This window comes from Ursus maritimus, unplaced genomic scaffold (genome assembly GCF_017311325.1).
Source record: "Ursus maritimus isolate PB19 unplaced genomic scaffold, ASM1731132v1 scaffold_15, whole genome shotgun sequence".
NCBI lineage: Eukaryota > Metazoa > Chordata > Mammalia > Carnivora > Ursidae > Ursus > Ursus maritimus.
In genome coordinates this window covers 61,556,916-61,566,647 of record NW_024423897.1, presented here as the reverse complement: position 1 = coordinate 61,566,647, position 9,732 = coordinate 61,556,916, and the positions used below count along the sequence as shown (strand labels likewise).

Genomic DNA, 9,732 nt, shown 5'->3' with positions numbered 1-9,732 from the left:
CAAGGCCCTTACATTTGAATAATCTATGCCAATGTGGACAATTCAGGCTTTAAAATGAACAATTACTTCCACCAGTAATTTATGGTCCGTCAGAGGGGGGACTCCCTTACTATCCGTGCTGTCACGGTTCTCCAGCTCACCTTACCGAGAAGGTCCAATAAGCCAGCAGAGAGAAATACAAAATGGATCCTAACGTGTAAGGATGTCAGGTCATCTTATTTTGCCAAGGTTAAAAAATGGACACTAAGAAGTAATTTGCATATTCAGAGCACAAAATCTTAATTTTGCTCCAATACGTGTGCATATAAATAATCCAAAACTGGATGTTATTGCCGTACTGTGCATTTCTCTTCCATCTGCCTTTCTCCTTTTTTTTTCTGAGTGGGAGAAGGGAGAGATTATTTTACACATTTTCATTAAAAAGCCTGAGGTCAGATCGCCTGGGGGGAGGGGCTGCTATCAACTGGGGCTCCCTACCCAAATCACTCTCCTAGGAAAAATGAGCCCCAAACACCATATTGTCATAGACTAGTCTGTTTTTATTTACAATTTAAGATATAAATTAGTAAAGAATTCTTGTTAAACAACCAACAAAGATTGTATAACCAGCAATGTTCAAATAAAAACCAGGCAGAATTTATTTACAAAAAGTTTAGATTCCATTGCAATACAACTTGCATAAATTACTAGAAGCTTTATATCATTATAAAAATAAATATCAAATTTGTTTCCACTTCTTAAGTACTCAAGTTTTTCAATCACATTTTATTTCTACTGTGTACATCTTTTACAAATAAATTTTACAGTAAATCCTATCACAGCTATAGAATATATACCGTGGCAATGAAGTGATCAATTCAAGATATCCTGAGAAAAAAGATTGTTTTCAAAAGTCACACATACATTGGGGAAGCTATACTATGCCAACAAATTCACGGTATGTCCAACAAAAGTCTGTTCCGTTAGAGTCTGTGGCTCCTTGTCCTTTACAGTGGCACAAGATGTGGTCCGGGTTTAGAGACGTGTTTTTTTATATCTGTATATTTATGAACTTGGGGAGAGAGAATGGCCTGCTGCTGACTTTTTTTTTCCAAAGCAATTGTGACACCTACCTGTGGACCAAGGAAAAAACCAAATCATCCCAAATCCTTCAGTTCCGCACCAACATCACACATTATAAAAATGAGTCGATCTGAAATGATTCCGCCTCTTTCCCAAATCTTCAAGATCTGTGATTAGTAATTTTGCCTACTTGTGAAGTAGGGATTTTTTGAGCTACTGCTGTGAGCCAGGCGAACTGCAGGGTCCTATCTACTCCATCTGGACACGGGGGCGGGCCTGCTAAAGGGCCAGAGCTTCTCCTGTCTCTTCAGCTTACTCTGCAAACATCACTTCTAGAGGGTCCTGACGCCTGGGCCTCGGCAGCACTAGCTCGTCAAAGCCAGCGTCTGTTACACGTCGAGTGTAGTAAAAAATGGTCCCAAACTGCATACAAATATCCGAATTTTAATAATATGTTTTTCAAAGAGAAAACGACAGCAGTGGTGCAATATGCACGCCCCGTTAAAGGAGCGAGTCTTCACAGCAGAACTTGGGCGGAAAAAGAGGGACTCTACTAAAACAGAACAGCTACTTTCCCACTTAAAGGAACAAAAAAAAAGACTGAAGAACATTGCAATGCCCCTCAGACTGCAGGACAAGAGCAGGAAATAGACGTTAAGCAAGTTGACAGTGCAATTGGTGCGGGGAGGCTCTCCCAGGGCGGGAGGCAACACCCGGCTCCCACTTACTTGCGTTGCCGCGCACGGGCCTCCTATAGGTAGGGCTGGACGCCCCCACCAACCACGGTGCAGCCCTCACTGGCATCTGTCAGGGGAGGGGGCAGTTAGTCAGAACCTGACCCCAGAGCCATCTGTCTCCCAGACAGCTGCGCACCCGCCAGCCCGCACACCCATGCACGCTCGCTCCCTGAACGCACACAACAGTTTAGGGAAACTGTCTGTGCAGCCACTGTTGGAGAGAGATTTGGGGCATGTTTCCTGTTCTCATTTTCTTTTCTTGCCTCCTTGAGCTCCTTCTGCAGGTCTTAGCAACTCCAGCCTCAACTACGAGCCACGGGAGGAGAGGCAGAGAGAGCAGGGAAGCGGCAACGACTCTTGTCTTCTATTTGGCAGAACTAGGGCCTCTCAGAGTTACTAGAACATTTGTTTCCTTCCAGCCAAAAGCAGAAGCGAAGACTCAGCTCAGACTCTCCAAACTGAGAACACACTGAAGCCTCAGCTCAGTCAAACGGGAGACAAGCTGTAATTTGCATTTTGTGAAAATTTGTTTTTTGCGGAAACAAATCAATCATGATAATAATACTAATCATAATTATAATAGCAAGTTAAATAAAATGCAGTAATAATGGGCTAAGCCTTATTGCAAGGCAAGGGTCTCTCTGGCTTCTCCTCCCCTTTTTGGTGTTACCGCCCCCTTTGCTCTCCTAACTTCTGGTCAGAGGGGCGCACTCTGTCTTTTCCCTTATCTCCTTTCGGGCAACAAAGATTCCCCCTGCCAGGCCCAAGGGTCTCCCTGGTCCCTTACCCAGGCTTTCTCTGGAGTGCTGACTAAGCCGGGACCCCATAGTTCTCCCTCCCCGGAGGCCCCGCGGGCCGCACACAGCCTACCTTTCTTGGGCTCGTAGCTGCCGCCCGGGGGCCGGTAGTGGGGCTCCAGCGGGTGCGTGCCCGCCTTGCCCGCGTCGCTGGCCGCCTTGGGCGCGGAGTGCAGCGCCTCTCCGGGGGCCGCGGCCGCCGAGTTGTACCGCAGGAGCCCCTGGCCCTGCAGCGCCGCGTTCAAGTTCCCGTAGTTTGTGTAGTTGCCGTAGAAGGGCGATGTGTAGTAGAGGTGGCGGCCGAGCAGCGGCGAGGCGGGGTAGGGCGAGCCGCCCGGCGGCGCCCCGGAGGAGGCGGGCGCGGCGGCCACGGGCAACCCCGGCGGCGCGCAGCCCGGGCCCAGGCTTGGCTGCTTGAGGTCCGACGTGGCGATCTCGGCCAGAGACCACAGCTTGGGCTTGCTGGCGGGCTGCGGCGCGCCCGGCGACGTCCGGCTGCCCAGGGGCATCTTGCCGCCGCCGCCACCGCGGGGCGCGGCCTCGGGCGGGGGGCTCAGTAGCGGCGCCTCCACGCCAGTGAGCGGCGACGAGGTCACGGGCTTGGGCGGCACCAGGTCCCGCTCGCCTTCCTCTTCGTCCTCCTCGTCGTCCTCCAGGTCGTCGTACTTATCCTTGCACTCCGAGCCCGACTCGCACAGGGGGTCCCCGGCCCGACAAGGCAGCTTTTCCCCGTCCGACTCAGCTGAGCACGAGTGATCCGTGAGCGAGTCGACGTGCAGGCTGATCCCTGCAGGGGCGCGGCAGGGCTGTGGGACGCCGTGACAACCCGGCCCGGGCGCCCTCCGCCCCACGTGATCTCCCACCTCGACCCCAACCCAGCCACGTCCTAGGGGGTGCAGAGCCTCCCCAGGAGTGCCCGAGGACTCGACTAGCCCCACGCACACCTGGGTGGCGGCAGGCAGCACCTTCCCCGACCTGGCTCTGCGCCCGCCTGGGAAGAAAGCTCCCTGCGACTTCGCGCCAGCCGTGGCCCTGCTCACCTTCGTCCTCCGCAGATGTCTCCGTGCCCTCCTGCGCCTTGTCTGGACTCTCCCCCTTGCTCCTTGAAGCGTCGCCCTCGTCCTCGTCCTCATCCTCGCTTTTGTTTCTGGGGGCCCACGTCATCTTGTTCTCCTTCTTGAGGCGCCGGCGCGCGTTGGCGAACCAGGTGGAGACCTGCGTGAGGGTCATCTTGGTGATGATGGCCAGCATGATCTTCTCGCCCTTGGTGGGGTACGGGTTCTTGCGGTGCTCGTTGAGCCAGGCCTTGAGCGTGGCCGTGGCGTCCCGCGTGGCGTTCTTGCGGTATGCCGGGTCATTGAGCTGGTACGGGTAGGCCGCGCTGCCGTATGGGTGGTAGCTGATGGCGCCCGTCATCCCCGTCGTGTGGGCGTCGTAGGGCGCGCCCTGGAAACGACAAGAGCCTGGTGAGTGGGGTGTGCGGGGACCTGGCCCGCATCAGCCCAAAGGTGCTCCCTCCGCCCTCCCGATGCAGCCTTTCCCCGGGGGAGTTCCGCGCTGGAGCCTCATTTCCCGCAGCAAACGAGCAGAAAAAACGCAGCGCATAATGTAAGACAGGCTGCTGATAACGAAAACGCTGCAGTTCTAATCTCAATTTTTTTAAACTATTTCACTTTCCTAAAATGACATATCTTCCCCCAAATGTCCCTGAGCTGCGGGCACAGATGTACGCAAACATGCAAGCACACAGACCCACAGGTACTTTCTTGATATCTAAATTTCTCTGGCTGGCTCCCCCTACTCCCCCTTCCCCGCCCTTATATGGTTAAAAAACCACCCCAGAGCCCCCGCTCCGCCATTCACCGCTCTAAAGCTCGGCAAATCCAATTTGCAACTCAGAAGCCAGTCACCGTTTCGAATTCTTCAAATACGCGGTAATTAGCATTTTAATTCAGCCTTTAACGTTTAAATTCGAGACGTTTGCAGCCTTCGCCAAGGCCCCAGCTCCTCTGTCGCTGCCCCGGAATTCCACCGAGGGCGGGCAGTGGCGACAACCCCCCTCCCTCCCGTAACGGCCTCAATCGCCCGAGACGGGCGTCGCCACCACCCGGGCCGGGCCCAGATGCGGAACCGGAGGCGAGCGGGCAGACCCGGGGTCGGGGAAGCAGTGGCTGCTCTCTGTACGCAGGGGACTTCAGCGGCAATTAGGGTTGCCACACGCCCGCCGACATGGTTTTCGAAAGCACGGCCTGTGGGCAGGTTAAGGCCGAGATGGTGGCGCGCCTGGCAGGGCCCCAGAGCTTCTGCCCGATGCTTCGCTCCCTCCCTCAACCCGGTGACCCTCAAGCCCCGCAAGTGAACCCTGAGCGCCCGGCAGTCGCCCCGGAGGCTCCAGTGGCGCCGAGCCTCGCTCCCTGAGCCGAGAGAGGCGAGCCCCCCGGCCCGCTCCGCAACCTTCGCCAGGCTTTGGCGCGTGAACGGAGTACAACCCGGCACAGATTCCCGAGCCCATTGGTGTCGCACTTTTCAGGCTCTTAGGGAACATCACCCGGAGAGCCAAGGGGAAGCGGACCTCCAGGCTGAGGGACGTCGCCAGCTGGCCGCGTTGCTTCTCACTCCGGCCTCCCGTCCCGCCAGTGGAGCGGCGGCCCGCGTCCGAGACTCCGGAGCCACAGCCCACGGCACTTTCCCCGCGCCCTCGCGCCCCGATCGCGGTCCCGCCGCCCGGGTGTCCCGCGTCCCCTCCCACCCGCCTGCGCGCGGTTACCATGTAGGACGGGAAGCCGGCGGCGGCGGCAGCAGCGTCGGCCGAGTACTGCAGCGGGCTGCCGAAGCCGGTGGCCGCCTGTGCCGTGAAGGCCGCGGAGCCCGGGTAAGGGCTGAAAGCCGAGCCCGACGCAGAGCGAGCCAGCTCCTCGCTGCGCGGCGCCGCCAGCGCCGACGCGCCGTACGCCGGGCACGAGTAGAGCGCCAGCGAGCCGGGCGCCTGGTACAGGTAGCCCTGCGGGTAGGACATGGTGGGCGCGGGGCACCGGGCCCGCGTCACGCCGAGCAGCGGGCAAGGCGCGCGGCGCCCTCCATCCACGCCCGGCCTGGGCGCGGCGCGGCGGCGGGCGCGGGGGCCCCGGGCCGAGGCAGGCCGGCCCGCGCACTAGCCCGGGAGGCCCGCGGGCCGGGGAAGCGGCGGGGCGTCTGCGGCGGCAGCGGCGGCGGCGGCGGCAGCGGCAGCGCGGAGCCGGTGGGCGCAGCCGCGCGCCAGGCCGGCGGTCGGGGTTTGGGGGAGTCTGGAGTCGGGAGTGAGGAGTTGAGGAAGGAGCGCTGGAGTTTCCGAGGGACATTGGAACGCGAAGCTGTCCGTCACACGCTCATCTGCATATTCGGGCGCCCGCCCCCTCCCCTGCTCCGCCTGCTCCGCCTGCTCCCGCTGCCAGGCCGCGGCCGGGGGAGGGGCGGGGAGGGGAGGGCGGAGAAGGAGGCGGGAGGGCGGGGGAGAAGGAGGGAGGGACGCGCAGGCTTTTGTGGCGCAGCCGCCTCCCGCGCAGCCCCAGCGCCGCGGCCCGCGGCCCCGAAGCCTGGCCGGGCAGAACAGCTCGCCCGGGCGCGCCCCCCTCCCACTCGCACGTACTCCCAGCGCCCCCCACCCCCGCGCCCGCCACCCGGCAACCCCATCTCTCCCGGGCCAGCTCCCCCTAACCGCCCCAGTCACCTTTCTCAACGCCCCCCTCCACCCCTGAAGCCACTGCTCCACCCCCCGGTCTGCCCGCAGGGACTAGGCAGAGGCCGCCCGCAGTCGGGCCGGTCTGGTCCCCTTGGGAACGAACGGTCCACGTCCCCTCTGCGCCACGAAGAGGCCGGCCCAGGTGACTGCGCGCGTGACCCCAGGCTGGGGGCCGGGAGCCGGGGCGAAGGGAGGGCGTAATGGGAGCGCCCGCGGCCCAGGTCCTCCTGGGGGTGGCGTGCGCGGCTCTCCCTTCCTCCTTCCTCCGTCGACTCTGCCTCACGGCGTGTGAGGCTCCGCGCGTGGCCTCGAGTCTGGTCGCCTGCCCCGCGCCACCCAGCGCATCCCTGCGGGACCCGGATCCGGGTCCTTCATTGCGAACTGCCAGGAGGGCCCAGAGGTGAGCTTTGTGCCCCGAAGTCCATAGTGGAGACCTGGGTCTCTGAGTGGTAGGACTTTGCGCTGTCGCGAATGTTCTGACACACGCCGCCAGTGTTTCTCCCGTGAAGATGCCACCCCCGAAAGGTTTTATTTGATTTTATTTTAATAAGTTGACGCCTCTTTCGGACAAGTGTCGTAAAGCATTTGAGAGAATGCTTGTCACCGGACAGCCCGCCTCTGGCACGACGTGAAGCCTTGCGGTCACTTGGGAAGGAAGGAGAAAGAGACAGGCTGCTGGTACGAACGCCGTCAGCAGCACGGGTAGCTCAGGTAACTTGCGGCTCGGGAGGTGCCCTCGGGTCCAGAGGCAAGATGCTTAGTGATGAGACCTGGGACCCCAGCCCCAGAATACCTTCTACTCTTCAGCCCTTCTCCATCCCTCTCCCACCTGGGCGGGCCAGAGGATGTGGGCGCCGGTGACAGGGTGGTCACCGATGGGGGGCGCTCAGGAGGTCCACGGGATGTCTGTGTGTGCAGTCCTGGGCCGGGGTTGCCCACCCAACAGGTGCCTCTTCTTCGGAGGCCCTCTCGGGTGGGTTACCTGTAAGGTGACATTGCTGCAGGGGGAGCTCCGGCCTGCATCACTCTCTCCCCCATGCCTCCCAGCACCCTAACCCTCCAGCCCTGTTATGGACTTCTGTTTAGGTCCCGAGGGCAATCGCCAGGCCAGGCGAGGCTGCAGCCTGCGGATCCAGAGGCTCCAGCCCAGGCCTGTTCACNNNNAGAACCTTCGAGACACAGTGAAGCTGCCTGTGTCTTTCTCTAGGTCCGAGGGAACCGGTTGCAAACCAAGGTGTTGGGCTTGGGAAGAACCCATCCGCCTGGGACTGCAGGCATATGACCCCTAGTAGGTACATGTGGCCACCAGTCCCCCCCCCCAGTCTTCCCACCCCTGCCTCCCCATTGTTCTCCCCTTCCTAAAAACCAGTCCCTGCACCCTCAACACTTGAATCTCCACATCACCCCCAAAGACACCACTTCCCCCACCCTGGGCCACTTGGAAGACCCAGCCCAGCCATTTCAACAACGCTGCCACCCCAGGCAGGCTGTCCTAATTCAGTGCAGGGCAGACACTTTACACCGATTATTGTAGCGTCCAAAAGGAAAGAGAAGCGGGGGTCGCTCCAGCAGTCCCCTGCAGCATACCATTGACAGGATCTATGATACTTTTGGTCTTCCCAGGAGAGGACTGGGCCAGGATGAGGCCATAAATGCGAGTCACACACGTTGAATGACAAACATAAACAGCAGCAGATCAGATTGCAGGCTTTTGGGTTCGCTTCCAATTAGATAGTTTAAGGGAAAAAAAAAATCAGGTCTAATTTTTATCTCCAAGGATGATTGGCCTGCAGTATTTCCATTTCTAAAGGCCAGTTCCTGCTGTGTTTCATTAGCATTTGGGGCTCGCCCCCTCACCCTCCCTCTCTCTCCCTCCACCCCCCTTGGGCCTGATCTCTGCCAGGGGCAGAAAAGAAAACATTGAATTATTACAAAAACATCCCCAGTTTGGAGCAGGAGCGTATGCTCCGGATACACTCGATTTTGACATCAATTAAGCATATAAGCAGACAATTGCACGTGGCTTGGAGGGGCCCGAGTCGCCCTGGGTGCATCTCCACAAACGCAGTCTCCTCTTCCCCCTCTTTAGCTCCTGCTGCTGATTCGAAAGACAGCCTCTTCCTCGAGTGTGTTTTCCCCCAGCAATTACACTCCTCCACTGAAATCTAAATTTTCCATACTGCTGCCTGCTACTAATAAAAACCGTCTACCTTGCACTATTAAACAGTCGAATCGCACTACATGCCGTTTTTATTGGTAGTGACTGTAGCAAATTAAAATGCCTACGCAGAGACATTAAAACTTACGCTCTGCATTGTTATTGGAATATATAAACTCCGTTTCACTTTAAAGCTCCCTGATTTTTTAAAATCACTTTTCCTTTTCTTAGATTAAAGTTGGCTTGGTCTTCTAAAATAAATCAATGGGAAGAACGGGCTGCGAGTGTGGAGGTTCGACGCGGTGGCTCCGCACGCGGCCGCCTGCGAGGGTGGCCTGGCTTCGCTCGAACTCCGTCTCCGGTGACCGCGGAGAGCGCAGGCCGCGCGGGGAGCGAGCCGCTGCGGCGCGGACTCCAAGGCCGCCTCTCGCTCGGTGACAGCAGGGACGGGGCCGCTCAGCTCACGCGCGAGGGGCGTCCAGGCCAGCGGAGGCGCCCAGGCTGGGCAGGCGCTTGGCCGCTCTTGTTTTCGGTTGCCGTCAGAGCTGGAACGGCGGAGAGCGAGCGGGTAGGCGCGCAGGAAAACTGGAGAACTGCTTGGGAATCGCGATCACTTTGTAACAATTTCAGGGGCAACGCGCAGTTTCAGGCTTGCGGGGGATCCTCCCCCTCCTCCCCTGTGTGCGTTTGTAAAAATAAGTTAACACTGTCACATTTTTTGTTTCTTGTCCTCACAGTGGCCGATGCATTCAGAACGAGTCGGCGAGGACATGCACATTTCAACGAGCCGGGGATTCCTGCGAGGCCGAGCCGGGAGAAATGCCTGGAACGCGGGCTTGGGCCCGAGGGTCTCTCTCCGGGAAGCGGCTGGCTGCGCAGGCCGAAGCGCCTCGCAGACACTGCCCGTCCCGGGCTCTCGGGCGCGGGAGAGGCCAGGGAGCGACGCGGGCCCAAAAGTCGTACGTGCGGGCGGCGAGGGGGCGCTGTGGCCCGCGGCTGCGGCCTCGTCCCTGCAGCGGTGGCCCCGGTGCCGTCCCCGACCACCGATCGGCGGTGGGCGCCCTAGCCCCGCCCGACCTCTCTCTTCCCGCGTCGGTTTAATTTGGGGAAGAAGGAAAATTATGCAGGGGCACTCTAATAAAACCAAAGCCACGCAGGGACTTATTCTGTCTTATTACTCTGGCAATCGGCCGGGTTTTTCTAAGAGTTTGGTGGGAAAAGAGGCACCATTTTGGAATGCTTAATTTTTTATGGGGGGGG

General features: G+C 58.8%; 2 protein-coding genes across 3 annotated transcripts; one reads left to right on the top strand and one right to left on the bottom strand.

Moving 5' to 3' along the window:
* Positions 1–745: 745 nt before the first annotated feature.
* Positions 746–5,612, bottom strand: IRX2 (iroquois homeobox 2). 2 transcript variants are annotated; one of them, XM_040630573.1, is made up of 5 exons: positions 5,364–5,612; positions 3,637–4,042; positions 2,670–3,383; positions 1,791–1,866; positions 746–1,112 (listed from the first exon to the last, which is right to left on the bottom strand). In XM_040630573.1, exons 1-4 carry the CDS (start codon positions 5,610–5,612, stop codon positions 1,814–1,816), a joined length of 1,422 nt encoding a protein of 473 aa, XP_040486507.1. In that variant the 3' UTR covers positions 746–1,112; positions 1,791–1,813. The 2 variants fall into 2 exon arrangements, with proteins under 2 accessions (XP_040486507.1, XP_040486506.1); XM_040630572.1 differs by having other exon boundaries at positions 746–1,866.
* Positions 5,613–6,492: 880 nt separating this feature from the next.
* On the top strand, positions 6,493–9,716 carry LOC103679232. The gene is made up of 4 exons (XM_040630188.1): positions 6,493–7,025; positions 7,401–7,606; positions 8,704–9,040; positions 9,210–9,716. Exons 2-4 carry the CDS (start codon positions 7,593–7,595, stop codon positions 9,714–9,716), a joined length of 858 nt encoding a protein of 285 aa, XP_040486122.1. The 5' UTR covers positions 6,493–7,025; positions 7,401–7,592.
* The last annotated feature ends 16 nt before the right edge of the window (positions 9,717–9,732 follow it).

Excerpts from the sequence above, each read along its gene's own strand:
- LOC103679232 (XM_040630188.1), top strand. Across the intron at positions 9,041-9,209 it reads GAACGGCGGAGAGCGAGCGG|TGGCCGATGCATTCAGAACG; the intron begins GTAGGCGCGCAG and ends TTGTCCTCACAG.
- IRX2 (XM_040630572.1), bottom strand. The coding sequence starts at position 5,612 with ATGTCCTACCCGCAGGGCTACCTGTACCAGGCGCCCGGCTCGCTGGCG. Across the intron at positions 4,043-5,363 it reads CCGGCTTCCCGTCCTACATG|GGCGCGCCCTACGACGCCCA; the intron begins GTAACCGCGCGC and ends TGTCGTTTCCAG. Across the intron at positions 3,384-3,636 it reads GACATCTGCGGAGGACGAAG|GGATCAGCCTGCACGTCGAC; the intron begins GTGAGCAGGGCC and ends GCGCCCCTGCAG.